Source organism: Terrapene carolina, unplaced genomic scaffold (assembly GCF_002925995.2).
Source record: "Terrapene carolina triunguis isolate 2854851 unplaced genomic scaffold, T_m_triunguis-2.0 Scaffold233, whole genome shotgun sequence".
In the NCBI taxonomy this organism is placed as follows: domain Eukaryota; kingdom Metazoa; phylum Chordata; order Testudines; family Emydidae; genus Terrapene; species Terrapene triunguis.
Window position 1 is genome coordinate 8,442,705 of NW_020664584.1, and position 27,995 is coordinate 8,470,699.

General features: G+C 49.4%; 1 protein-coding gene across 2 annotated transcripts; it reads right to left on the reverse strand.

Moving 5' to 3' along the window:
• On the reverse strand, nt 1-27,986 carry ZNF341 (zinc finger protein 341). 2 transcript variants are annotated; one of them, XM_026656803.1, is made up of 15 exons: nt 27,910-27,986; nt 21,195-21,305; nt 20,009-20,196; nt 16,372-16,524; nt 15,345-15,584; nt 14,059-14,254; nt 13,684-13,768; nt 12,610-12,800; nt 11,513-11,706; nt 9,276-9,484; nt 8,131-8,227; nt 5,466-5,598; nt 3,949-4,042; nt 2,519-2,589; nt 1-1,082 (listed from the first exon to the last, which is right to left on the reverse strand). In XM_026656803.1, exons 1-15 carry the CDS (start codon nt 27,938-27,940, stop codon nt 571-573), a joined length of 2,505 nt encoding a protein of 834 aa, XP_026512588.1. In that variant the 5' UTR covers nt 27,941-27,986; the 3' UTR covers nt 1-570. The 2 variants fall into 2 exon arrangements, with proteins under 2 accessions (XP_026512588.1, XP_026512587.1); XM_026656802.1 differs by having other exon boundaries at nt 3,931-4,042.
• Between the last annotated feature and the right edge of the window lie 9 nt (nt 27,987-27,995).

The window sequence follows — 27,995 nt, forward strand, 5'->3', positions numbered from 1 at the left end:
CACACACAGTACAGATAATACAGCCTTTCTGCTAACACACACAGATGAGAGAGACACTGGCAGTGTCTATTAGGGTATTTATGAACAGTGTTCCCAAAGGATATCAGGATGCACTTGCTTCCAGTAGGAAGGATCATGTATTTGCACTTGAACACGCCCCTCCCCATATATGGGGCAATAATACGGATTTTACAATAAAAACATGAATGGGGCAGACGGTGATTTGCAAAGCTTTCTGCTCATGGTCTCTACCATTCTTCCCACCCTGATTCAGGGCTCCTTGTCACCCCTCCCCTGCATTGACAAGTGCTGAACGGGGACAAGAAAATGTAACCATTCCCCTCTGGACCTGCTGGCCATCACTGGCTTCTATGGAGTCATGTACCTCGGTAGGTAGAGATGAAAGTCATTGTCTCCCCTACCCATCTCCATTCCTAAGAGTTTTGGTCTTTGTATCACTGTGATCCAGACACTTCAGCCCATCTCACCATGAGTCTGGCAACCACAGCAGTGGGTGAAGAAAATGCGGATCCCCTACCACTCACCAAGCACACACAGGTCACAGTTTTATCAGTCCGTAGTCTGAATGTAAACGGGGACAGCCAGCATGGCGCACGGCACATCTGTGCCAGTCTGCAACTCTGCCAGGGCAAGACTGGATGCGATGCTGCTGGGCTGGCCGGGGACTACAAGGTCCGAATCTGCAGCTGCCGACCCACCAACCACAATGGACAGGACTGCATCTGATTCCCGAAACTGTTCTTTGTTGGGGCCACTCTCCCGGGGGTTCTCCCCCTCTGCACTGTCCTTCAGCTCTGCCAGGGCCAGCTGGCTGGGAAGAGGAAGGCCCACCTTCCGCCGAGCTCCCCGCTTCTTCTGGGCCTTCCTGATCTGAAGCTCTTTGTCCTTGGGTGAGTTCAGCCTGCACTTGTGGTCCTTCATATACTTCTGGCGCGTGAAGCCCTTACTGCAGGTGGGGCAGCGGTACTTGTAGTTTCCAGTGTGCGAGCGCTGATGTTCCACCATGTGGGCCCGCCGACTGAAGGACTTGTTACAGTACTGGCACTTGTGGATCTTCATTCCTAAGCCAAGCACAATACGAGAAAGAGATTAGTTACAGAACCCTCCTTACAGGGTGGATGGACCCATTAATCACACTGCAATGGGGCTCAATAGTTGTGTCTGCTCTTCAAAGCCGAATAATTTTTTAACTATTGTTTGGCAAAAACAAGACAAAAATCCCCACCCAAAGCTCCCCAAACACTTTTATTTGATGCTCTTTTACTGCTTAAAACAATTCCCTCCCCCCCAAAGAGATCAGATTTTTTTCATTTTCTATATTTAAAAAAATGCATGTAAGCCGAGAATGTGTATGGCAGGTTGGAGCCTGAAGTGATTTGGAACCCTAATTTCAGGGTTTATCATAAGGACAGCATTGCTCCTGCCCCTAAAGGGAGTTGAGCAATATACCATGGAAGCAATTTCAGGAGAACACAGTGAAAAGTGAAACACATGCTCTTAAACTTAAGATTTTCCTGGTTTAGGAACCGTAAAGAAAGTGAACTGATTTTTTGAAACTCCTTAATTTCAATGGAGGAACAAACTGATGTTGCATCTACAGTGCATATCCAGCTGCTCTGTTCAGGGCTCTGGACGTGACAGACAGGAGAGGGAGAGATCTACAGTTGTGCTACTTGTCAGACAAGAATTGCGGAGCTCAGTGGGAGCTTGTTTCTAGGCGTGTGGATGTGGAACTCAGAAACACTCATCTGAATCCTAAGAGATTACTTTTGACATGGGGGCAGTATTGGGTATGGGGCAGAAAGAGCACTCTGGGTATTAATATGCAAATGAGCACACCTAATATCCTGGCTCTGCTTCAGAATTCCTATATCCCAAGCTGGCCACATTGTTTATTATTTGTATAGCCTCAAATGTGCATGGATCTTAGACACAGCTGCAAACTGAATGAGGGCTCTTCCAGAGGTAGAAATCCCAAAGCCGGGGCTGTTTGCAGAGCCAGTGAGTGACACTATTAGTTTTACTGCATGGGAAACTCCTTATATTAGACTGCGGAAAATCTCCCATGGGAAGTGGTGGACGTCTCATCATTCAAGTCATAGCTGGACAAAGCAGGAGAGTATCCTTCAGGGAAGAATCCTGCATTGTCAGGGGAATGGAGCGGATTGATTTCATAAGGGCTCTGGCATCTCTTGCTTCTCTGGATTCTAGGACAATGTATTTAGTGGGTAGAATCAATGTAGATTAGTGTTATCCAGCAACAGGGCCGAGAAGGGTAAGAGTCCTACTATTCACTGCTATAAAGGGTACTAGTAATCCACTCGCTTGACAGTTCGTAGGCATCTTACCCCTACTACTGCTCTGGTTGAAAAATAAAGCCAGGAGATATGCACACTGGCCTCCTGCCTAAGAGGCTCTCTAAGCACTTAGGTTGAATTCAAGCAGCATTTTCATTCACAGCTATGGGAAGCAGGGGGAGAGCTACAGTCCCACTTACCCGAATGGGAGAGTATATGAGCTTTCAGCTTGTCTGGCCTGTTGAACTCTTTATTACAGCCCGTGTGGCTTCTGTAAGAATAAAAATCCCAGTAACCAGCTTGAATCAGGTGGGGGGTGGTAAGGACAGAAAGAGATACATACATTAGCTCTCAGACACCATCCCTCACCATCCATGTGCCGCGGAGAGCTCTGGGTGTATCCACCGGGTGTTACGACAGGGGCCCCACAATTTCAGCCTCCCGACTGTGGTACAAGATGAGTGCTGCAATGTGGATGCACATGGCTTCCATTGGAAAGCCACATGGTGCCCATCACGGGTCCCCTCACAGAGAGGTATTAACAGTGCTTCAAAGCAGCTGCAGGCAGAAGCAGTGTCAAAAGTGTTGCAAACTGACTGGGATGGGAGAGGAGTGGGGAGAAGCCATGTGAATTGAAGCCACTGAAGAAAGACCATGTTATGCCAAGGGCCTCTCTCTTGTATCTGAAACGTGCCCATTGGTGCTGGGATGTGCAAGGGCCTATAGCTGGAGTTCTGGACCCAGCATTTCCAAGGCTCTGAAGCCATCTGACTCCACATTCACTGGGAGATAGGCTGTATCTCTGTGTACAGTCTCTTGTCATAGTAACTGATGTCTTCTCAATTACCCTTCAGGGTAGGGGACTCCTCCCGCCCAAGCAGTGAGGGCAACCATTTCCCACGTTCCAAGCCAGACGCCCCCACCCCTGGGGATCATGGACAGTTATTGCGAGGCTCATTTTTTAAACAGAAGACACATTCAGTGAACACAGTGCCAGCAAAAGGCATCAGACTGTGCCCCAAGATCTCTATCCACGCAGAGAGCAAGGGGCATCTTCCCCACCCTGTCCTGCCAACACAATGTAACCTTGGGCGGGACGGGCATATCTCGGTCAAAGCTTTAAAGACATTTTGAAGTGGAAATAAGAAACCTTCCCAAGTGCCTCATGCATTAGGCAACGCTACGTTTGACGGCGGAGCGTATGGGATTTATACAAATTCAGGCAACCCCTTGATAATATCTAGCACTTTTAAGTGCTCTACCAGTGTGATGTGATAAAACCTCACAACCTCGCCAGGAAGCAGTAGGATCAGCCCCATCTTACACAGGGAGAAACTGAGGCAGAGATGAAGGGAGTGCGGCAAGCAAGTTGGAACTCGGGACTTGCTAGTTCCCAGCTCCCTGCTCAAAATTGCTAGAGCATGGAGCCTCCCCAAGAAGCAGTGGGTTGTTTGGTGCCACACGATATGGGCTATCCACACACTCTGAGAGCTTATAACAGCCCTTTCATTGTGCAGACTGAGGGAGACCTTCCTTCCCAAAGCACAGTGGGATCTCAGGAACAACAAAGCCAGCTCTGGCTCCTGGCTGCCAGGGGTCACTTGATACATACGAGAAGGGACATTTGTACTTCTTGAAAGGCTCATGGATCAGCATGTGTCGCTTCAGTTTATCTTTCCGGTTGAAGGCTGCGTCGCACACAGAGCACTTAAAGGGCTTTTCACCTGCGCAGGACAGAGACACAGTCAGGGACACACAGGCTGCACTGGGCCCCAGGGCTTACCATTGTTCTAATAACCCTTTAGTCCCTCCACTTGGGCAGCAGTGTCAGTCTCCGCTTTCCTGCTCTGTGCTGTCCCCTGCTTTCCCTGCAAGCTGGGTCACCCACTTCAGCACAGAGACTTGATAGCCATGCTGTGGAAAGGCCTCTCCTCTAGCTACATCTGGCCCAGAGCTCTAGGAGCACAAGGATGCTCTGCTGGTTATGGAGCCAAGTGTATTTCCTCACCCCTTGGACTGCCAAGTGTGCTCAGCCCCAGACGAGGGGTTTGCAGGAGATCACCTCTGGCCAGTCCCTAACGTGTTAACAGCAGGTTCCAGGGAGATAGCTGTGTGTAAAGCCCGAAGGTGATGAAGTGATAACACTCAGGGTAGGGGACACAGGAGACTATGACAAATCTCCACTTCCCTCCCCAAAGGGCATGTCCCTTTGCCACTTTCTGAAGACAGCACAGCTTTTCCAACCTGCCAGCATCACTTGCTCCCCATGCTATGACAGGGCAGGCAGAAAAATCATAGGAAAGCATCATCTTCCAGCCCAATAAAAACAGAGGTAAGACTCCAGAGGCGAATCACCTCCAGCCCGCCCTCATGTAGCCCTGTTCCCCAGAGAGAGAACCCCCCATACTCCATCAGGCCCGAGCGCATTTGGGTGTGATCTGATTCCGAAGTAGGACAGGAAGGCCCAAATCATGAGTGCAGAAAGAAGTGATTCCTTCCCACTCCCACACCTATCTCTGTAGTGCAGTGGTTCTCAAACATTTGTACTGGTGACCCCTTTCACAAAGCAAGCCTCTGATTGTGACCCCCCCCCCTTATAAATTAAAAACACTTTTTTATATTTAACACAATTATAAATGATGGCAGTGACGTGGAGTTTGGGGTGGAGGCTGACAGCTCGCGACACCCCAAGTAATAACCTCACAACCCCCAGTTGGCGAACCCCTGCTGTAGTTCCTCCCTGAAAGGCCTCATGTCAGCAATGCTCCCTCTGGCCAATGGGTGAATGGCTACACCTCCCATTGAGTGCTCCTCCTCCAGGCCAGTGCTGCTAGCCCCAGCAAGCCTGAGAAGGGAGGAGGCTGGCTGTGTGCTGCACTCCCATCCCCCAGCGGGTGCTGAGGTGAGATCGCCAAGCTGGCTCAACAGCTAACCCTGTCTCAGCAGCACGGGATTACTCTGAAAAGCAGCCGGCATCAAAGGTTGTGTACTTCACTACTTACTCCGGCTAGCCTGGAACGGAATCAAAAGAGCACTGAATACTGATCCTCGCTAAATACCATCCAGACAGCTCTGCCCCTTGGGGCGTTCCCCAGAGAGACAAAGGAGGCCTGACGCAGCGGAGAGCATGCACGAGGAAGCACGTACCTGAGTGGATGTGGGCGTGCAGCTTGAGGTAGTGCTCCCGGCGGAAGAATTTCTTACAGATCTGGCACTTGAATTTGCCCCCTCCTCCATGCGTGGGGAGGTGCCGTCGCAGGTACCTCTCACAGGGGAACACCTGTGAGCACAGAAAAGGAGGGGACTGTAACAGGATGGTCTGCCCCTGTCAGAACCAGGGACCCCGGGGCCCAGCCAGCCCTGTTTAAGAAGCTCAGAGCCCCATTAAGAATACGTTGGGGCTGGTAGTTTGCCGGGGGTCAGATATTGGGGTTTGCTGAAGATTGTCAGTGCAACCAATCAATGGTGTCCTGAAGAAAGGGCCTGACCAGACTGGGCATAGCATTAATCCCTCCTGGGCTGGGGGCTGGGCCAGCAGCTCCCACAGACTCAGAGCCTGCTCCCCATAGGGGGCTGGAGCTCTCGCTGTGGGAGCAAGCGCAAGGGGTGAGGGATTTTTACCTAGATAAAACCCAAGGAGCGAAGCTTAGAGGAGGCCTGCAGAACTCCATGAGGAAAACATAAATTCAGCTTTAAAACAGCTTCAGATGCTAAAGCAGCGCTGGCTGCAACCCCTGCAAACAGCTTTTATAACAAGATGGAAATATTTGAGAAGCATCCACTCTGCCCTCTTCCTGGGGGTAGTACTGAGACCAACTGTGGCAGAGGCCCATTGCACTTTGTACGAACACAGTGGTTCCCAAACTGGGGTTCGCGAACCCCTGGGGATTCGCAGAACGTTACAAGGGGTTCACCAGAAAAATTTCACTAATGGCGGACAGAGGACCCCGGGCATTGGAGACAGCAGGTGGGACCCGGTTGCAGGGCAGACACCCCGAGCCCTAGGGAGAGTGGAGCCAGGCAATTGGGGTTGGCAGCCCGAGTCCCGGCGGTCAGCGCGGGAGCTGGCAGCCCGAACCCCAGCGCTCCGCGCGGGGCTGGCAGCCCGAGCCCCAGGGAGAGCAGGGCCGGGCAGTTGGGGCTGGCAGCCCGAGCCCTGCGCCCATCAGCGGGGGAGCCGGCAGCCCGAACCCTAGCCCGAGCCCGAGGAAGAGCGGGGCGGGCAGTTGGGGCATCCATCTCACTGAGGAAATTTAAACTTAAATCGCTGAAAATATTCATTTTTAGGAGGGGGTTCACGAGATTTCACAATTTAGTGAAAGGGGTTCGCGGGCTGTTAAAGTTTGGGAACCACTGTACTAACAGTACCATGCACCCCCCCGATCATCTCCCATCACAGGGTTCCAAAGCACTTGTCCATTAACGGGTGATATTTGCCATGCCAACATTATTAACAGTCCATTTCACACACGGGAAAACTAAAACACACCAGTCCAACGATTTGCTGACGACAATACCACCAGTCCGCACGAGAGCTAGACAGAGAACCCAGCACTCCAAGCTCCCAGTGCTGCGCTCTCACCACTACGCTACACTCCCTCCACACAGAAGCAATCTTAATAACTCACAAACTCAGAAGCAAAAAAAGTTGCCCAGCTAAAGGGCTTTCCAAGAGCAGGAGTCTCAGGCTGCTGTCCCTGCGTGTTGGGAAGTCCCCCAAGGATTAATGGGAGAGGGGGAGTGGACTTCCCTACATGCAGATGTGAAAAGAAGCAAGCTAACACTAACATGGCCACAGCCTTGCACAGAGAGCACCTGTCTCTTTGGGGGACAAAAGACGACACATAAAGAAAGACGGGTTACTAACCATGGCGGGTGTGCGTTTCCCCTTCCCGAGCTACCTCAGTACAAAGTGGTCACTCCTCTGAGATTGTTCCTGCCCCCACTGCAGGATTTTCACCTCCTTAGCTATAAACAGAGGAGCAAGGGTCCATATTTTAGTCTAGATTTTCAAACAAAGTGTATTAGAATTCAACGCCCACAATTCTGCCCCTCAACCCCCGGGGGTGATGTAATCGGAACGTCCCCAGCCAAAGGCTGTCCGGGTGTCCAGCTCCAGTCATGCTATCAGGACAGGCTTGTCCTTTCCAAGGACACACAGCATTCATTCAAAAGAGGAGAGGGCAACAGTGGGAGGGGCACATAGAGGTTTATTTGGATGGGAGACAAATGATGGGTTAGCAAAGCTGGGGCTCTACATCCTTCCTCCTGTAGGCAGGATGTGCCTAGTGGTTCAAAGAGGGAACAGGCTAACGGTCACAGTGGGGGCTGAAGGAGAAGCCAAGAAACCACGGAAACCACACTAAAGCCGGCCTCGCTCCTCTAGCCATCCCTGACTCTAGGAGGTGAGGCAGGCCAGCGTAACATCCAGTGTTCCTGTATTGTAAAAGGGTCAGATCCTGTCAGGTACTGAGCGTCCTCCGCTGTCAATAGAGTATTTGGGGCTCAGGGCACTCAACCCTTTGCAGGATTGGGGCTCAATATGACGAAGGGTTGAGGGGATGGCAGGAAATTGGAGAAAAGTTTATTGATCAATGAATGGGGTGCAGCAGAAAAGCTGGCACTGGGGGGAGGAATGGACTCTGCTCTAGAGAGACAAGGGGGCAAGAACACACACACCCTCCCTCTCTTGAGAAGTCCTAGAGGACCTGCCAGTCTGTACTGAGGTAGAAAGGGAGAGGAAAGGGAGACAAATTCCCTCAGAAACCCAAACATCTCTCCAGGGTCATCTCGTGCAAAAAGCCCCACCCACCTTCTGGCAGTGAGGGCAGGGGAAGTTGTGCGTTGCCGTCTGCAGATGGTGCTCCAGCGCTTCTGGGGTGGAGTATTTATTTACACACTTGACACACCTGAACGAGGAGAGATAGAAGAGAGCATGTGAGCAAGGACCAGCCACGGCAGCCAAACCATACCCTACCTCTGCAGACAGTTATTCACCATGTACCTTCTCTATTCAGTTTTCCCAATGTTTGGTTAAAAACAGTAACAGAACACAAAGTGTTTGGAGAGTAGAAATAACCTCCTCCCCGATCCCGACCCCAGGAGTTTGCAAACCCAGATTTCCACTTCAAGGCTTCTGCTAATTTAAGAATCCTTCCCCTACCCCATTTCAAGAAATACAGAATGGAGGGGCAAGGGGAGAAATCAAACCTAAACAGAGCCCAGCCCTCATAGAAAATCACTCGTCTCTTAACTCACTGCAAGATGAACCCCAGCCTCTCTACAAGCGCAAGGACAACTAGAAATTACAAGCCTTTCTAAGGAGCAGCAGTCACATAATATAATGGTATATAATCCAGACAAGGCTCCCAGATGCAACCCAAGAAGTCACTGTGCTCCTCAATCTACTTGCAATCTTCCCATCCGCATTTCCATAGCACTGTAAGTGCTGGTCACAGAACACAGAGCAAGGCACAAGAGTCTCACTTGCTCCCTCCATCAACCAATCTATCAGCTTTCCAGGTCAACAAAGCCCGCTATGGTTTAAAACGAGAATGAGACTATTGTGGAACGGCCACGTTTGCCTGGACACAACTCCCACGCCCCCTGCACTGGTACATAAGTGACACCTTTTACTGTAGATGTTGATTGTAGCCAGTTCACTCTCCATATGTAAATACAGCGAACACCAACAGCCACATTTGCATCTGTGGCACCCAAGCCCTCTGACTCACATTCTGTGCACAAAGTGTTTGGCCACAGTCGCCAGGCAGCGGGGCACTCAGCTATGCACCGTGTGCACCCAATAGAATCCTAGAGGCTGAAAACAAGGTCCCACATGCTTCCCCTCGTGTCCTTTCAGCGCTTGGTCCGAGAGCACACGCACTCGGCTTGAAGCGCGAGGCTGTCACTCTCTCCTACCACGCCTGGTAACCACTGTTCAGATTGCTACCGTACTTGTACACGGCCACGTCCTTCTTGGGGCTGTGCTGGGGCAGCAGGCTGTGGGAGTACTGGTGGACGCTCAGTTCATACAGGGAGGGGAAGTCCTTGCTGCACAGGTGGCAGCGATAGCTGAGCTCCTCCTGGTGGTTCTTGATGTGCTCTAGAAAGGACTCCAGCTTCTGGAAAGTCTGAGCGCAGCTTTTCACCACACACTTGTACACCTGGAGGAAGAGGTAGGGGTTTATGGGAGGAAGGGAGAGCTACTAGAGTGATGCACATTGGCAATAAAAACAGTGCAATTCCCCTGCCAACAGATGCAGTGTACTCTAACGTGAGGGCGTAAGACTCGGACTCAGGACTCCTGTATGCTCTGATACTGTTTCCTTCAGCAAGTCATTGAGTGGGCAATTTTCCAAAGTGTCTAAGTGACTTAGGAGCTCAAGTTTCACTAAAAGCCACTAGGAACCATGCTCCTAAGTCACCAAAGTTCTTTTGAAAATCCCACCTTTAACCTCAACTTTCTCCATGTGTTACAGGGGGATGGTGATATTTATCTACGAGTTGGGGCTTTAATTAAATCACTGTGAGATCCATGAATTAAAGATACAGGGGGAGATTCCAAAGCCACGAACAGCAGTCAGGTGCCTAATTCTCACTGACTTTCATTGGCCGTTAGGTGCCCTATCTCCCTCCGTACCTTTGAAAATCTCCCCCACACTGTACACTGTCAAATTATTATTGCTACTAATTTCGTCCTCTCTTGCTGGACCATTGGTTTTTCCCCTAGTTTGGATAGCACTAAATTAGCCTGGCTGTGTTTATGAACAAAAGCAACAATTTCAGTCCCCAGAGTGTCTCATCATGCCACAGTTGCTGTTTACGCACCATCCGTTACGGGAGCAGTACTCCAAAAGCAGCACCCATTCACTAACCCCCACCCGGTGCCAGCAGCAGGAGCACATGCCGTTGTTAAATGTGTTAACTGCCTTCTGTTCAGACATTCTTGGAGATGGTGGCAGAAGATTTTAAATAAAACAGCTCTGCAACATAATGGTCACAGTCACACTGTACCAGTGTTACTATGGGTCAGATCTGAGGTCTAAAGAAATTCACAGCACCTACCAGAAAGTAGCACAAGAGTGAAAGTTAATTTCACTCTTCCCTAGGGGTAACTCATGGGGTTGGTGCTTCAGCCCCACTGTGCCCACGCAGCAGGAAACCCAGCCGTCTCCACGCCCAGTTAGCCCAAATGCACTCAGTAACACACACAGCTGGTAGCCAAATGCTGGGGAGCTCTTCCCTGATAGCATCTTCTTCCAATGGGTAGCCAAGACTCTGGGAACATGCAGCCTCAACATTACCACAGCTGAGGCTAACGGGGACCCACGAGCAAGGCAACAGCCCCAACAGGTAAATCCAAACACCCTCCCTCCCACTGAGCTGGGCTAAGTCCACCTCTTTTTATGATTAGTTCTATTGTTGTGGCATTCAGAGGCCCCACCGTCAGGATCGGGGCCCCTGCATGCTGGGCGTTGTAAACACCAAAAGCTGCAGTCTTTGCCAAAGACACACAGCAAATGAGTGGGACAGGCCAGAGGAGGGAGGATAAGGGTAATAGAAATGAGATCACATGATTTCACAGGGGGGAGGGATAGCTCAGTGGTTTGAGCATTGGCCTGCTAAACCCAGGGTTGTGAGTTCAATCCTTGAGGGGGCAATTTAGGGATCTGGGGCAAAAATCTGTCTGGGGATTGGTCCTGCTTTGAGCAGGGGGTTGGACTAGATGACCTCCTGAGGTCCCTTCCAATTCTGGTATTCTATGATTCCATAGGCAAGTACTCCACAACTCAATGGTTGCTGACCATTTTAAAGTGTTCTGGATTTGGTTTTTCCAGCTCTCCCCGGCTACCCACCTTTTGGCTGATTTCTTCCAGGCAACACAGCAGGGCTGGGGCTCTGCTTGAAGCTGCTCTTTTTCCAATCCAGACCCAGACAAGGAGAGCCAAGAAGCACAATGCAGCACTGCAGCAGTCAGTTTTATGACGTGAATGCACTTGATTATCACAGAGCCATGAGCACTCTATAAAGACAGGCACCTCCTTGTGCTGGGGAGAACCTGCCATGTTCATTCCACGTCTACCTGACCCTCACTGATAATTAGACCAAGACCACTTTGAGCCAAACTAACGTCTCAGTCTGATTACCAATGCGGGCCCCACAAGCACGAGTGTCCACAATGCGTCACCCACCTGCTCGTTCTTGTGCTGCGTCATGTGCGATTTGAGCTGGAAGTAAGTGTTGAACTTGCTGGGGCAGAACTGGCACTGGTAAGAGCTATCAATCAGGACAACCTGCTTGGCTTCCAGTTTGCCAACCTCGCTCTCTTCTGCGGGGGCCATGGCCTGAGGCTGCTGGGGAGAGTTCCTGGAGGCCTGGCTTAAGCCTGGAGGAATGGGCAGAGAGAAAGACAAACTGAAGCATCCCTGAGGTCAGTTTTTTAACAGCTTTGAAAACTGACCAAGGCCCCAGTCCTGCATTGCCATGTGACACTCAGCTTTGGTCTCTGGGCCAGCCTTCTGCTCCCTTCCTAAGTGCCGATTCTTTGGGCTAGACAATTCAATTCCCGTAACCTTCCCTTTACAAGATTATCAATGGCCCTGATTATTCTGGCTACCCTTCTGTGACCCACTATTCTTACCTGTCATGCTCCCAGCTGTGTGCCAGTTGTCTCATTGAAAAGAGAGCTCAACAGGAACCTGATGATCTAAGGCCATATTCACTCCTCCTCCAAGATTTGCTCAGTGCAGGAGACGAGAGGCATCAGCTAGCCAAGTATGCATCCCTGATTCACTAGCTGCCTAGCTTCAGTGTACATCAGAGCAGCCCCTAGACTTCTGTAACTTACGCCAGCTGGCTATGGCCCTATAGGACCACATATCCCTTGAGAACTAGCAGAGCTGAGTCATGCTCTGTCCCACCCTCCATGCCACTGTTCGGGGGAGATTGGTGTAAACATTGGCTACACCACTGGATGCCAGCTGGGAGCTCCTCCACACCAAGCGAATTCTGAACTGGCCTGTTAGATCAGACTTCACGACCCTAAGCAGTGTAGAACAGCAAGCCAGAGCACACAGGGTTGCATTAGCCCACATGTCTGATCTGTGGATTAGTCTAATAGATGCTGCTAAATGCTCGGTCTCCAGATGGTGGCATCACTGGCATTAACTCCAGAGGAAGCTAACATGACAGAGAAATGGGTGGGAAGGAGCTTTGGGAATGAGGAGTGTTCAGAGATCCTGGGAGTGTCGCTCTGCTTCCTAGTAGGCAATTTCGAAGGGTAGCACACCTGCGTTCTCCTCGTCCTCCTGCTGGTTGGGGTTCAGTGCCATGACCTGCACCGTGATGGAGTTGCGGGAGATGGTGCACCCGAGCCCCGGAGGCCACACTTTATGGGTCTGCATGTGCTTCTTCACGTTGGACTTTTGCGCGAAGGCTCGGCCACACACGATGCACTGGAACGGCTTCTCACCTGTGTGGCTGCAAGGCAGACCGAAGCACATCAGTGAAGATGCATGACAGGAGGTGGTGGCCTGTAAGCATGGATCACAGGGGACAGCTGTCCCAGGAGTGAACTGAGAACCTAGCTGCTTGGCAGATTAGCTCCTGGACATCCCCAGCAAAGGGCTGGGAACCTGATCAACTGGCGTCAATGGATTTTGTGGGTGGAGCAGGAGAAACAGGCCTTACATACAGAACACAGAGTTACAGCCCAGGGGTAGTTTGGGGGTGGGGAGGAGCTCTGCAATGGAGTCGGAACATTTATCATCACGTTTTTCTGCACTGACCCTATAAGCCACTTGACCATCATTGCTTGGTTTAGAATAAAACCCCTTTCTTCTGCTCCAGCATCAGAGGATCCCTTCTTGTCCCCCCACTCTGCTTCCAGCCTAGGAAGAGGGAAACCCTGTCCTCTTCTCTCTCTCTTCCCCCCACCCCAAATTACAGGGAGGGAGATCTTTCTGCTCTCTCTTCCTGTTCCAAGCCCAGAAGCCACTTCTGATGCTTGGTGGTCACCATGTGAGGGACCCCAGGATGGGCTTGGAGTTTAAATGACGCCTGCTAGCTGCCCATCAAGCTTTTAAATCTTTGCTCAGGGTCTGAGACTAGAGTTTTTATCCTTCCTCTTCAGGCATCGCTCTGAATTTTCGCTCCCAAGGGGCAGCTCTGGAGGTGAAGGTGTTTGGGCATCCAGCTAACAGGAACTGTGGACGTTCTCATCAGCTAGTGAGCAAAGAGGACTCCAAAACCAGCTCATACTCAAAAAGTAGAAGATGCAATTACAGCTCACGCCTCCTGTGCAATCAACAGCCTGCCCCACTTGGCCATCCCTGCCGCATCTGGGTTAGCATCTCACTGTTACCTTCTGATGTGCTGCTGCAAGTCAAAGTTCTTGGTGAAGGCCTTGTCACAATAAGTGCACTTCAGTTTGGGGGACTTAGGTTTCCCTGAAATAGAAAGAGTACATAATGGGAATTAGCTACTCCAATTCAGATGCATTCAGGACCAGGGAACATTTGATGGGATATGACTGGCCACAACCCAAGAGTTTGTCCCATGGGACAATAATAGGTGCCAATTCTACTTTTTGTATATTATTTTTTGTATAGCATAGTAAGAGTACACTGTGTTGTACATTTGCTAACAGAGTCTCAAGAACTTCCAATCTAAAAGCGCAATGCAATGGAGACATGATGGTCTAGGGGTTAGAGCAGGGGCTGGCCATAAGGAGACGTACCTTCTTGCAGCCCACTGTCATTTTTGGAACGCCTATTTTTGGAGGTCGAGGTGGAATCAAAACTGGACACATTTCCTCCAGCCGCATTGGTCAAAGGAGCAGCAGTGTTAGTGCTTTTGGATTTGAAGCCCTGCTTCCCTGGGCTGTATACAGGAGGAGAGGGATACACAGGACTTTCCACACACTGGCTTGGCACCTGGAATAATGCACCAGTGAAAATACATTTGCTAAGTCCGTGGAGAAGTTGCCATGCTGGATCATTAGTCTGTCTAGTCCAGGGTCCTGCCTAACTGGATCAAACCAGTAATCTGTTTCTTTAACCAAAGGGAGGCTAAACCAATGCACAAAGGGCAGCTCTCAGGCTGAACCTTGCCAAGTATTCAGGAGTTATTAGCAAGACCCGGACACCAAAGTATAAACTCTCAAAACGAAGAGCTAGCTGGTCCCCGATTAGCCCTTGGAACTGCATCTCTGCTCTCCAGAGCTGATCACCCACAGCCTGGTCTGGATTCAAACCCGTGACTCTGAAGGTGGAAAGCTCAGCTCCTGTTACCAGCCCCAGGAAGATTTCTGAAGGAAGTTCTGCTGTGCAGATTCCAGTTAAACAAACTGACAATATTATTGGGAAGGCGAAGGGTGTAGTTAGCAAAGCAGCCCAAGTCATCAATCTGGAGTAACACAGTTTGGGGCCCTTTCTGAAAAGGGCATCTGGAGAAGCTTGGCATGTCCTCTCCTACCGCATACTCCCCAGTCTATTTAACTGCCTGAGGAATCTGTCAGGATATTTTTTCTGATATTCAGACTAAGCTTCCCTGTGCTGAGTTTCAGCCCACTACTCCTAGCTCAATCCCTTTGCAATGTCTCTGCCTTCCCAGCAGATACCCTTTCCAATACTCGCAGGCAGTTATAGAAAATCCCCCCCCCTTAAACACATCTACATGTGTTCGGCTCTTTTAATCTCTCCTCATAAATCAATCCCTCCAGTCCCTTAATCATTCTCATGTTCTCCAGATTCCCTTCAGCTTGTTGACATCTTTCTGATCATTACTTTCCCGCAGAGGAAATACTAATTGATTACAAGATAACCTAACACATCTTTCCCTGACTCTAATTTTATGACAAATGGCATTTCTAATCCAGCTAACTCATGAGCAGCATCTTCTCCCCAACTTGTGAAATGGGCTTGCAGGAGCCTTACGTGTCGTGTATTGGTCAGAAGGTAGAGCAGCATCTGAGGGATGACCCATGGCCAAGCTCGCAATACGAGGCCAGGGACACGGCTTTACCTCTATGGGCGGATACGGTTGCATCCCCAGCGTCTGTATCTCCACTGTGCCATTTCCTGCCATAGGAGCAGGTGCGCTGTACACTTCCACCACCCGGCTGCCGCCAGTGCTGGGCTGTCCCGGTGCTCCCAGTGTCTGAGCGGGAGGAGGTGGTGGCTGAGGTGGAGGAGGAGGTGGGGGCAGCGGAGGAGGTGGGGGCTGGGAAAGGTATCCAGCTCCAGTGTGCATACTCAAGCTGCTCTGAAAACCGGAACAAGAGACAAACAGAGAAGGCATTGAAAGTGCAGCACAGGTCCAGCAACCTCCAGCTGGAGTCGCAGAGGCCACACTCATGACATAATTCATAATTCACTGTCAGATCGGCAGACAAAGCAAACTTTGGGCAAAATGCACAGATGTGGGCACCTTACTAAATACAATATCTAGTTTCTAAGGAAGGAATGAGCAATCGAACAACCACCTATTTACCGTGCAGGGGTCAGATTGAGAGGGTATGCAGCAGCTCATACTGCCACTTTTCCCTGTTGATGGTCATCTTGGGCTCTAGAATCCAAGCATTTGCTTCATTTTCTTTGTAGCCCTGCTGAGTACAAGGAAAACCCTCAGAATGCAAAGAGGGTAACCAGTGCAGAACACCTGCCAAAGTCTGTAGACAGCATTAAACAACAGCTCCGAGAGAGGTGTCCCATTGACCTCCCTGGTCATTACATAGATAGTCCCTGATGGTTACAGGGTAACATACACATTATTTCATGGGGGATCATAGCACACAAGAAAGAACCAGGGATGATCATATTATGAAGAGCGGCACAATCTGCTGTGAGAGGCAGTGTGAGTGAGCAGATCTTGGCATAGGCCCATCACTTGTTGTTTTCCAACCTGACCTCTGCTGTAGTTTTTGAGAAGATGCCCAGGCACCAACATCACAGCAGCTCTCTGAACTGTGCAGGTGGCACTGCCAGCCAGAACTCTTGGCTCTGCTATTCAGCGGGGGACTCAGTCTGTTTGGAAAGCGCACTCCCCTTACCTGCACGGAGGGCTGCACCGTGGGCATTGGTTGGTCCAGGGATGTAAAAGCGGACATGGCTGACATCAGCACCTCATCACTGACTAAGATATTCCCCTGCACGAGCGTCTGGATCAGCGGAGATGGAGGAACCGTGATGTATGTGGAAATTTGCTGAAAGAATGGGGAAAAAAAGTGTTGGGGCTCCACACTAGAACAAGAGAAATAATCTCTGAAATGTCCGGGAAAGGAACGAGGATGTGCTCTTTACTAAACCGACGAGTCTCTGCTACCTCCAGCTCTCCTCACTCGACTGGCCACACTAGAGATCTACTGGTTGCTACTGTTTGTATCTTCACCTATGGGTCTATCCTGCCATCCTGTAACAAACAGGGAACCACACTGGCACTGTTCAGAAAAATGAGGGCTAGACCTTCCAAAGCTCTAGTTCAAAAGGAATTATTTTGGGGCAGTTCTCTGGCCTGTGCTATACAGGAGATCAGACTAGATGATCACAGTGGTCTCTTCAGGCCTCAGAATCTATGAATGAATCAATCCTGGGAGACCTGATGGCTCAGGGGATTGGAGATGGGATAGGGAGTTGGCTATGGGTTTACAATTCAAACCATGTTGGTTATTAAAGGTGACCTGGGGACAAATAGCATTAAGACCTTCAGTGGAATGCTCTGACTAATCAGGTGATGTGGTGAATTCAGAAAGGCCAGGGACTAGATGGCCAGGAAAACTGTACTTCCTTCTCACCCCTAGAGGTGGTCCCATCAGGTCAGAATTGAGGTACATTGCGGGCGACAGCATGGGGGAAGATTTTGCTCACACTGTCCCTGTTCTGTGGTTATGATGAGGACTGATGCCTCCAGAGTCGGCAGCGCCTTTCCCCAGCGCTAGATTCACTTTAAGGGGGGGGAAAAAACACATTTTTTTTAATTACTGGAGAATTCCATCTTTTTGGTTGATTTGAGGAGCAGAAAGCATGCTGTGTGTATGAGGGGATACAGGAGCACTGTAGCAGAAGAACAGCTGCATGGATTCAATTCCGGCAAAAGGTAGGTTTGGGGTAGGGGGAAGATTTTTGCTTTTTTTAATTCTCCCCAGGCACGGCACACCGGGATATATGGAGTCATGCGTGGAGACTGGGCGCTGAAGGAACCAGGAGGCAGATCCAGGGATGAGGATGCCACATCCAGCACCCTCTCACTATGTATGGGAGCCAGATGCAGCTAAAGGGTGGGAGTGAGGCCCACCCCCACCCCCACATGTGGAAAGCGGCAGCCAGTCATGTAGGAAGCAGCAGGCCAGACAGACCTGGGAGGGATAGCTCTGCGGTTTGAGCACTGGCCTGCTAAACCCCAGATTGTGAGTTCAATCCTTGAGGGGGCCATTTGGGGATTTGGTTGGGGATTGGTCCTGCTTTGAGCAGGGGGTTGGACTAGATGACTTCCTGAGGTCCCTTCCAACCCTAATAATCTATGATTCTATGACCCACAATACTAGCACCCTGAGCTAGAACTACAGTCCTACCACAAAAGGAATCCTAGAAAAAGTGGAAACATGGATGAATGGCTAATGAAGAGAACAAAAGAATAGCACAATCATGTAGGGGGAAAAAAATCAGAAAGGCTAAGGGACATGAAAGGAAAAAGAAGAGGTTCTTTAAATATATTAGGAATGAAGGAAAGTGTAAGTCCTTTACTTAGGGGGAAGGAGAGCTAAAACTGATGAGGTCAAGAAGGCTGAGGTTTTTAATGCCTATTTTGCTTCAGTCTTCACTAAAAAGATTAATAGTGACCAGATACACAATTAATATTAAAAACAAGGGAGAAGGAATACAAGCCAAAATAGGGAAAGAACAGTTTAAAGAATATTTAGATAAGTTAGATGTATTCAAGTCAGCAGGGCCTGATTAAATTCATTCTAGGGTTCTTAAGAAACTAGCTGAAGCAATCTCAGAACCATTAACAATATTGAGAACTCCGGGAGAATGGGTGAGGTCCCAGAGATCTGGAAAAGGACAAACATAGTAGCTATCTTTAAAAGGGGGAACAAAGAGGACCTGGGGAATTATAGACCAGTCAACTTAACTTCAAAACCAGGAAAGATATGGAACAAATGATTAAACAATCAGTTTGTAGGCACCTAGAGGATAATAGGGCTATAAGGAATAGCCAGCATGGATTTGTCAAGAACAAATCATACCACCAATGTAATTTCCTTCTTTGACAGGGTTACTGGCCTAGTGGATAGGAGGGAAGCAGTAGACGTGATATATCTTAATTTTAATAAGGCTTTTGACACAGCTCCACATGACATTTGCATAAGTAAACTAGGGAAATGTGGTCTAGATGAATTCACTATAAGGTAGGTGCAAAACTGGCTGAAAGAACAGTTATCAATGGTTTGCTGTCAAACTGGGAGGGCATATCTGGTGGGGTCCCCACTGGGGTCAGTCTTGGGTCCAGTACTATTCAATATTTTCATTAATGACTTGGACATTGGAGTGGAGAGTGTGCTTATAAAGTTTGTGAATGACACTCAGCTGGGAGGGGTTGCAAGTACTTTGGAGTACAGGATGAGACTCCAAAAAGAGTTGGATAAATCAGAGAATTGGTCTGAAATCAATAAGATGGAATTCAATAAAGACATGCAAAATACTGCACTTCGGAAGGAAAAATCAAATACACAGCTACAAAATGGGGAGTAACTGACTTGGTGGTCATAATGCTGAAAAGGATCTGGAGGTTACAGTGGATTGCGCATTCAATATGAGTCAACAATGTGATAAAGTTGCTAAAAAGGCTAATATCATTCTGGGGTATGTCAGGCTCAGGAGGTAACTGTCTGGCTCTACTTGGCTCTGGTGAGACCTCAGCTGGAGTTCTGTGTCAAATTCTGGGTGCCACACTTTAGGAAAGATGTGGACAAATTGGAGAGAATCCAGAGGAGAGCAACAAGACCGATAAAAGATTTAGAAAACCTGACCTATGAGGAAAGGTTAAAAAAACTGGGCATGTTTAGTCTTGAGAAAAGAAGACAGAGGGAGGGACTTGACAACAGTCTTCAAATACGTTAAGGGCTGATATAAAGAGGACTGTGATCAATTGTTCTCCATGTGCACTAAAGGTAGGACAAGAAGTAATGGGCTTAATCTGCAGCAAGGGAGCTTTAGGCTAGATAATAGGAACAACGGTCTAACTAGAAGGGCACTTAAGCTCTGGAATAGGCTTCCGAGGGAGGCTGTGAAATCCCCATTGTTGGAGGTTTTTAAAAACAGGTGGGACAAACATCTGTCAGGGATGGTCTAGGTTTACTTGGTCTGGCCTTAGTGCAGGGGACTGCACTTGGTGATCTCTCAAGGACCCTTCCAGCCCTACCTTTCTATGATTCTATAATAAAAGATTAAACTCTTTACTGACCCGCTGTTCAAGAGCAGTGACAGTGTTCTGAAGGAAAGTCCATAGTAAAGGGATTATATGGACTCTGCAAATAGATTCCAAGAGGTAAGAACAAGTGGGGCGAACCCAGCCTCCCTAGGGTGAGATCACTAGCCAGGTGTAACTGGATTCAGTAAACGTTCACCCCTGGGTTCTCTTGCCCTCCAAAGTCAGTGGCGCAGAGACCCCCAAGCATGCCATGTAGCTACCTGCCGATTGGCACTCTGAGCCTGCTGCACGGACGTGATGGATGGAGTGTACACGCTGTTGGTAGCCAATGAGACAGTGGCCAGTGAAGGGGTGTTTCCTTGGCATTGCTCCCTCTTGTGGGTCATGAACGCTGGCAGCGAGTTGAACTGCTTCTTACACTTCCCACACAGGAACACGTCCTCGTCATCTGCAATCAGAAGGGAACAGATCATTGATTTGGCTTCAGGATCCTTCTCCTCCTCAGACTATGGAGCTACCTCAACTACAGTTAGGGTCAGAAAAGGGATGATACTATTTGGTGCCTTCCTGCTGTTAGCCCCACAGAGCTGTCATACCTAGGGGAGGGTGAGCTGAATTCTGTTCTGCCTTGTGCAGCTTCAGCTATTTTGTCAGCTGAGCTCTAGCTGCAGAAAATCCTAGAGGATGAGAAATAAGTAACTGAACTTTGCATTCCTCTAGCTCCTTCCGAGTACATCAAAAAGGCTCACATGGATCAGACTGAGCTGTCTTTAGACAGAACAATCAGCCGCAATGCATGGAGGAGGAAGAGGCTGATTACACAGCGTTCACTTGCACGTGTTTGGGGAAAGGTCACAGAATAATTCTGCATCTTCCAAGTGAGCCATGATAAAACACTGTCTGGCCTACGCCTTTCGGTTTTGAGGAGAGCAGCTCTGGAGCCCAGTATTGCTGATAAAGGGCTGAAGTGAAAAGCCAGACTTTCATAAGCATTTAAGCCAGCAACTACCATGACTGCTCACCTAAATTAGCTACACTGTCCCCAAATAATTGAGCAACCTGAGTGTTCATTGCAGCAAGAGGTGTTTGTGAGATGCAGAAAGTGCCCCTCCCTTCATGCCTTTCCTGAAGTGCATGGTCTGGACCTGTTGCTGAGACCAACCCCAACCCACCCTCTCTTCCTCTGGGCAACTGCACCAAGTCTGTGACAGGCACCACACAGTATGTTCTGTATTGTCCCTCTCTCCCCTTATGTTCTGCCTTGTTTCACTAAACAGACCGTGAGTCCTTAGGAATTAGCACATAGCAGTGACTCTCCACCAACAGTCTGCAGACAACTGTTCTGCCAAACCATTTCTGATGGCCACTGGGACAGAGGGCGTGGCAGGAAAGGCAGCCCACAAGAGTCTCTTTCTGATTGCACATGGGAGGAAGAGAGGGGCTCACCCATGGACTGGATGGTGGTGGAGGTGTTGACATTTTGACCGGATGGATCTGTAACTGCTCCCTGACCATCCAGCAGGGACTGAACAGCCAGCACTGTCTGATTATCCATTCCTGAAAGAGAGACAGAAGCAAGGGTTAACAGGAAAGCACAACCCTACCTTGGGACATCCAAGCAGGCCCTCCGGGACAAGAACTGGTTCACTGAGTCTAAAACCTCACTCTGCACCATCTGAATGTATCCTACAGTAAACACAACTTAAACGAGTAACGCTGAAAAGTGGCTCCCCCTCAGTGGCCCCATGTCTCCCGCTTAGTTCTTCTTCCTTCACTGAGCTCCCACACTCCCACCCCCGCCACCACCTATTCTATGTGCTAGTTATCCTAAGAGAGAAAACAGATCCTAAGAGCAGAAAGCCAGTTCATCTTTCTTTATATGGTCATGGGAGGAGTGGGTAAGAAGAGGCAAAAGAAGATCTGGCAGCTGAAGGAGCTGGTTTTTGGGGAAGCTATTCCCAGGGAGGGCAAAGAGTTTTAGCTGCAGAAGGGGGTCTGATCAGTGGCACTTGCCACTTGGAGGTGCAGGAACATTTGGAATTTCATAGATTTTAAGCTCAGACTAGTTTAAGGTCACCATGTCACACAGAGGGTAACTCAGGCCGGTACAGTTACTCACAAGCCATGTGGTGCAGTGGCTGAGACTTGGGGTTTGTTGTGTTAACAGACCTGAGCTCTGGGCCTGCAGTGAGCTTGCATAATCGCTCTGCTAACGTATTTTAAAAAAGGGCAGGAATGTGCAGCAGTTCTTCCCTGTCTTCTGGGCCAAGGTTCATGGCTTGAGTCAATAATAAGGGTAGGGAATTGCATAGGAATTGAAACAGCACTTAGAAGAGGTAAGTCTCTGCTTTCCCAGTTCAAGGAACTTTCCCTTAAGCTAGAGAATTCCTCAGTTAGTGTCTTTCCCATTTTAGCATACCCCAGAAGCCAGTGATGGCATTCACACTGAGGGAGCTTTGCCATTCAGTTAAAAATTGGCAGGTTCACCTTAGCACAAATATTTTTTCCATTGCAGCTACAATGTTATTTAAAACTCTGTAGACAAACACTAATGATGTATAACTGATACTCTAGGAACAAAAAGCAGCCAGAGGACAGTTCCCAGAGCGATTTAGATTTCTTGTAAAAGGGGTGAAGAAACTGCCCAAAAGGGGGGATTCAATTCATTTTTCATCAAACCCTGAAAAATTCGAACAGCACTCAGTTTATATTCTGTGTTTGGGCTTTTTGCCATTTCAATGAGATTTTTACAAACTAAAGGTTTAAAGCTCCTGTTAATACTGAACCTTAACACAGTCTTAACTATGGTGATGCTATTGCTGCACCACAATAAAAAGAGCAAATAATCTTACAAGGTAAAATAATTTTCAAATAGTACAGCTAACGGGCAGATCCTGATGAGAAGCCAATTAGTAAATAGCATGAGGAGAGGCTTGAAAATCCTGCAACTGATTGCAAAGACATAAGGAATCATCACAGAGAAGCTGCTCTGCTTTCCTCCTACAGGTCCCCTCCATGCCAGGGTTTAGGGCAGGAAGTGAAGAATATAATGTGCAACAGAAACTGCAAGGAGAGTATTTAGATCTGCAGGATATACTTCTCCAGGACTGCCAGGGTGACATCCCAGGTGCCAAGAAGCCTCCACAAGGGAGAGAGAGGGACTCTCACCAACTGCACACATACACATCACTTTAAAGATTAGCTAAGAACTCACTACTTCTGCATCACCCACATGGAGCTAGTTAATATACTCAAGTAACAGAACCATCAAGAAATGCGGCTTATGCCTTAACTTAGTAACCTGATCAGTCTGCCTGTGACCCGTTCGATTTCTCCCCTTCCTTGCCTTTTGTTTATTAACCTTCCTTGTTGTGTCTCATTTGAACCTATGGCTCCATCTTACTGCCAAGCATAGTACTCACTCTTGGGGGTAGCTCCATTGACATCAGTGGGATTACTCATAGTCCAAGCACTACATTCAGTGACATGTGCAGGACTGGGACCTTATATCATAAGCTCTGCAGAGCAGGGGCTGTTTCTTTACTTGTGTCTGTAAAGTACCCATCACACTTCATAGCACTGCAACAAATAACAATGTATCTAACACCAACCCCTAGTGGGAGCTTGGGGGTGTTCTTTCTAAGCAATTATTTTAACTGTTAAATAGGAGATGAGATCACCCATTTTGCAGCTCTTGCCCCAGAAACTGATTTTGAGGCATGATCTGTTTTATTCATCACATTCCCATCAGGAAGCAGACAGGATGAGTCCCAGTTCTGCCACAGTTCTGTGTGCCTAATGAGCTACAGTCTCTGTTCCTCATTTCCCCTTCTAAGAAGGCAGCTTGTAGGGTGTGGCATGGGACTCCCCAGAATCCCAGTACAGTTGCTGTATGTGTGTAGGCATAATGCAGGGTGAAGAATCTCCTACACCTGCTGGGCAGACAGCACAGCTGGAGGTTGGACAATTTGTTTCAGAAGTACCCCTATGAATAAAGGTGAGAAGGGTGGGTGGAGAGCCTTCCCCTCCTTCACTCCCCAATCAGGAGCATATCTATAAGTAAGGCTACAATTTAGTCATGGAGGTCACGGAATCCGTGACTTCAGCAGTGTGGAGCTGCAGGGTTCCCCGCCGCCTGCGGGGCCGGGAGCTGTAGGGTACCCCCGGCACCTCTGGCGACCCCGCAGTGGGACGTGGGGTACCCTGCAGCTCCCAGCTGCTGTGGGGAACCCCCAAGATCCCAGGCTGTGGAGGGACCCCTAAGCTCCCAGCCACCAGGGGCAGCAGGGGAACTCCCGAGCTGGCAGGTGGCAGCTGGAGCAGCAGGGGAACCCCCAAGCTCCCGGGTGGCGGGGAACCCCTGAGCTCATGGGCAGTGGTGGGGGAACTCCCGAGCTCCTGGGCGCCGTGGGACCTCAGAGCTGCAGACTGTGTGTGGGGGGGTACCCTCCTAGCCTCTGCGCAGCTGCCTTGCTTCAGGCAGTGTGGGGATCTGCAGATCCCCATATTGTCCCAGACATTTTTAGTAAAAGTCACAGACAGGTCACAGCTTCCCTGAATTTTCCCTTTTTGCCTGTGACCTGGTCGTGACTTTTACTAAAAATATCCGTGACAAAATCTTAGCCTTATCTATAAGTCATCATGTCAGCTGCACCTCTTCTCATCAGTGGCAGATTCTGCATACTCCCCTCCTCTATCAGATTCATATAGGAGGGAAGACTGTTGAGAAAGCATGGCTCTGCAGCTCCAGAGAAGGGAGGGGAAAGCAGCTGTTATACAATTCATGCTCCTTTACAAACCCAGTATGCGTTCCTTTCCATACTGTAGGGAACTGAATATTGCAGGAGCATGCATGTTTTGTGTTGTTTTGTTTAATTTCAAGAGAAACCAATATTTTAAAATACACATATATATTTACAATTATTCCCCTGCAGTATTTGCAAGGGAAACACTGCAGACTCCTGCTAGTGCATCAGAACCAGAGTGTGAAATTTACAAGTCTATTGCAATGTCCAAGTGGAAATAAGCAAGCAGCAGGAATAGTGAGAAGAGAATTGGACACCTAGAATTTTATTTTAATAGTTTATGTTGATAATTAAAACACCTTAAATTACTGAAGCTCAAGAATTTTAAAAACCGAATTCCTGTCTTAATATTCATGCTAGGAATGCCAAGCTCAGTCTGTGAAGGGGGCCAGATTACATTTTTAATAGGACTGTCAATTAATCACCGTTAACTCACATGATTAACTCAAAAAAACTCAAAAAAAAATTAATAGTGATAAAAAAAATTAATTGCGATTAATCAGTTTTAATCGCACTGTCAAACAACAGAATAACAATTGACATTTATTAAATATTTTTCTACATTTTCAAATATATTAATTTCAATTACAACGCAGAATACAAAGTGTATAGTGCTCACTTTATATTATTTTATTACAAATATTTGCACTGTAAAAATGATAAAACAAAAAATATTTTTCAATTCACCTCATACAAGTACAGTAGTGTGATCTCTTTACCATGAAAGTGCAACTTACAAATGTAGATTTTTTTTTGGTTACATAACTGCACTCAAAAACAGAACAGTGTAAAACTTTAGAGCCTACAAGTCCACTCAGTCCTACTTCTTGTTCAGCCAATCTCTAAGACAAACAAATTTGTTTACATTTACAGGAGATAATGCTGCCCACTCCTTATTTACTTCACCTGAAAGTGAGAACAGGTGTTTGCATGGCACTTTTGTAGCCAGCATTGCAAGTTATTTACATGCCAGATATGCTAAACATTTGTATGCCCCTTCAGGCTTCAACCACCATTCCAGAGGACATGCTTCCATGCTGATGACGCTTGTTAAAAAAATAATGTGTTAATTAAATCTGTGACAACTCCTTGGGGGAGAATTGTACGTCTCCTGCTCTGTGTTTTACCTGCATTCTGCTATATATTTCATGTTATAGCCGTCTCAGAAATGACCCAGCACATGTTGTTCGTTTTAAGAACACTTTCACTGCAGATTTGACAAAACGCAAAGAAGGTACTACCAATGTGAGATTTCTAAAGATAGCTACAGCACTCGACCCAAGGTTTAAGAATATGAAGTGCCTTCCAAAATCTGAGAGGGATGAGGTGTGGAGCATGCTTTCAGAAGTCTTAAAAGAGCAACACTCTGATGCGGAAACTATAGAACCTGAACCATCAAAAAAGAAAATTAACCTTCTGCTGGTGGCATCTGACTCTGAGTCTGATTTGTCTTGCATACCCCACTTTTTACCTCACTTTAAAAACTACTTGCTTACAAAATCAGACATAATGCAGAAGTGTCACAGCAAACTATTACAGAAAAATTGCTTACTTTCTCATTTTTACCATAGAATTATAAAATAAATCAATTGGAATATAAATATTGTGCTGTACATACATTTCAGTGTATAGGTCATGGAACAGTACAAACAAGTCATTGTATGAAATTTGTTTGTACTGACTGCTCTCGTGCTTTTTATGTAGCCTGTTGTAAAACTAGGCAAATATCTAGATGAGTTGATGTACTCCCTGGAAGACCTCTGTGTACCCCCAGGGGTACATGTACCCTTGGCTGAGCACTACTGGTCTAGATTATCAGAATGGTCCCTTCTGGTCTTGAATCTATGAATCTATTAGCTACCCCATCCATCCAACCTGATCCACACTGCCACTTACAGCACATAATGCACCAATGTCACAGAGTGATAAATGAAAGATACACATTTATTATTGAGGGGCTGAAAGGGAACTGGCTCCCAGCCCTACAGGGAGAGGGGAGGTGCATCTCCAGGGGGTAAGTCCTGCTCTCTGAGCCTGGGGGGGTTCTCTTAGGAAGAGAGGGTGGGGGAGGTCTCATTAGAGACAGGAACTCCCCAGAGGAGGGGACTGGGTCAATCAGTAGGAGGGGCAGGAGGAATCCCCTGGGTCCTGCAGGCTGGGTCTCTCAGGAAGGGGGAACTTGGGGATGGGGGGGGGTCTCCCTAGGACATACAGGAGCAGGATCTCCCTGGGGGCTGGGTCTCCCAGGCCCTCGGGGCTGGGCTGTCCCAGGAGAGGAAAGGGTCTTCCTAGCCCTGGGGTCTCCCAGCAGGGGACATGGGTGAGGGGAAGCTCCCAGGGAGGCATTGCTCCAGGTGGGCCGGGTCTCTCGGGGGGGGAGGGGGTTCCCAGGGTGGGGGGCTCCCTGGGGAGCACTGCTCCGGGCAAGCTGGGTCTCCTGAGGAGGTCTGGGGGCACTGCACCACACAGTCTGGGTCTCTGGAGGAGGTTCTCCAGGGGGTGGGCACTGTACCAGGCCAGATCTCTAGGGGGACTTGCAGGGGGTGGGAGGTCTCCCAGGGGGACCAGGTCTCTAGGGGGGTCCCCAGGGTTGGGGGGCAGTGCTCCAGGTGGGCCAAGTCTTGGAGGGATTCCCCAAATGTAGGGGGGGCACTGCTCCAGGCAGGCCCAATCCCCGGGGGGGCTGGGCCAGAGAGGTAGGGGGGCACTGCTCTGGGTAGGCCGGGTCTCATGGGGGGCTTCCCCAGGGGAGGGGGGTACTGCTCTGGGCAGGCTGGGTCTCTGCAGGGGGTTCCCCCAGTTGAGGGGACACTGCTCCAGATGGTTCCCCTGGGGATGGGGGGTACTGCTCCAGCCCGACAGGGTCTATGGTGGGGGGTCCCCACAGAGGTGGGGGCACTGTCCCGGGCTGGCCGGGTCTCTCGGGGGGCCCCCCGGGGTGGGAGGCACTGCTCCAGGCTGACCAGGTCGATGCCGGGGGCGGGTTCCTACAGAGGTGGGGGTGCACTGCTCCGGACAGTTCCCGCGGGGATGGGGGTGCGCTGCTCCGTCTGGCCGGGGCTGAGGGGGGGGGGCACTGCTCCGGACGGCTCCCCCGGGGATGGGGGGGGTGCACTGCTCCGGGCTGGCCGGGTCTGGGGGCGGGGACTCCTGCCTCTGTGCGCGGCTGTTCCAGGAACCCTCCCCCGGCCGGCCGGGTTGCCTGGGGCGGCCCCGCGGCCGCCGAGCCCCAGTGCAGCGGAGGGAGGGGAGGCGCCCGGCGCGGAAGAGCCGCGGCCGTGCCTGGCGCTGCGGCGCCCCCGGGAGGTGCCGTGTCGGCCCCGCAGCCCGCCCGACCCGGCCCCGCAGCCCGCTACCTTCCAGCGCCTCGAATATCGTCTGCGCCATCTTGGAGCCGCGGCGGCCGGGCCCGAGCCGCCTGAACGGGCATTGTGGGAAGGGA

Coding starts and splice junctions, on each gene's coding strand:
- ZNF341 (XM_026656802.1), bottom strand. CDS start 27,940: ATGGCGCAGACGATATTCGAGGCGCTGGAAG. Junction 15,585..16,371: donor CGGTGCAGCCCTCCGTGCAG/GTAAGGGGAGTG, acceptor TCCGGTTTTCAG/AGCAGCTTGAGTATGCACAC. Junction 12,801..13,683: donor TTGCAGCAGCACATCAGAAG/GTAACAGTGAGA, acceptor TCTGCCTTGCAG/CCACACAGGTGAGAAGCCGT.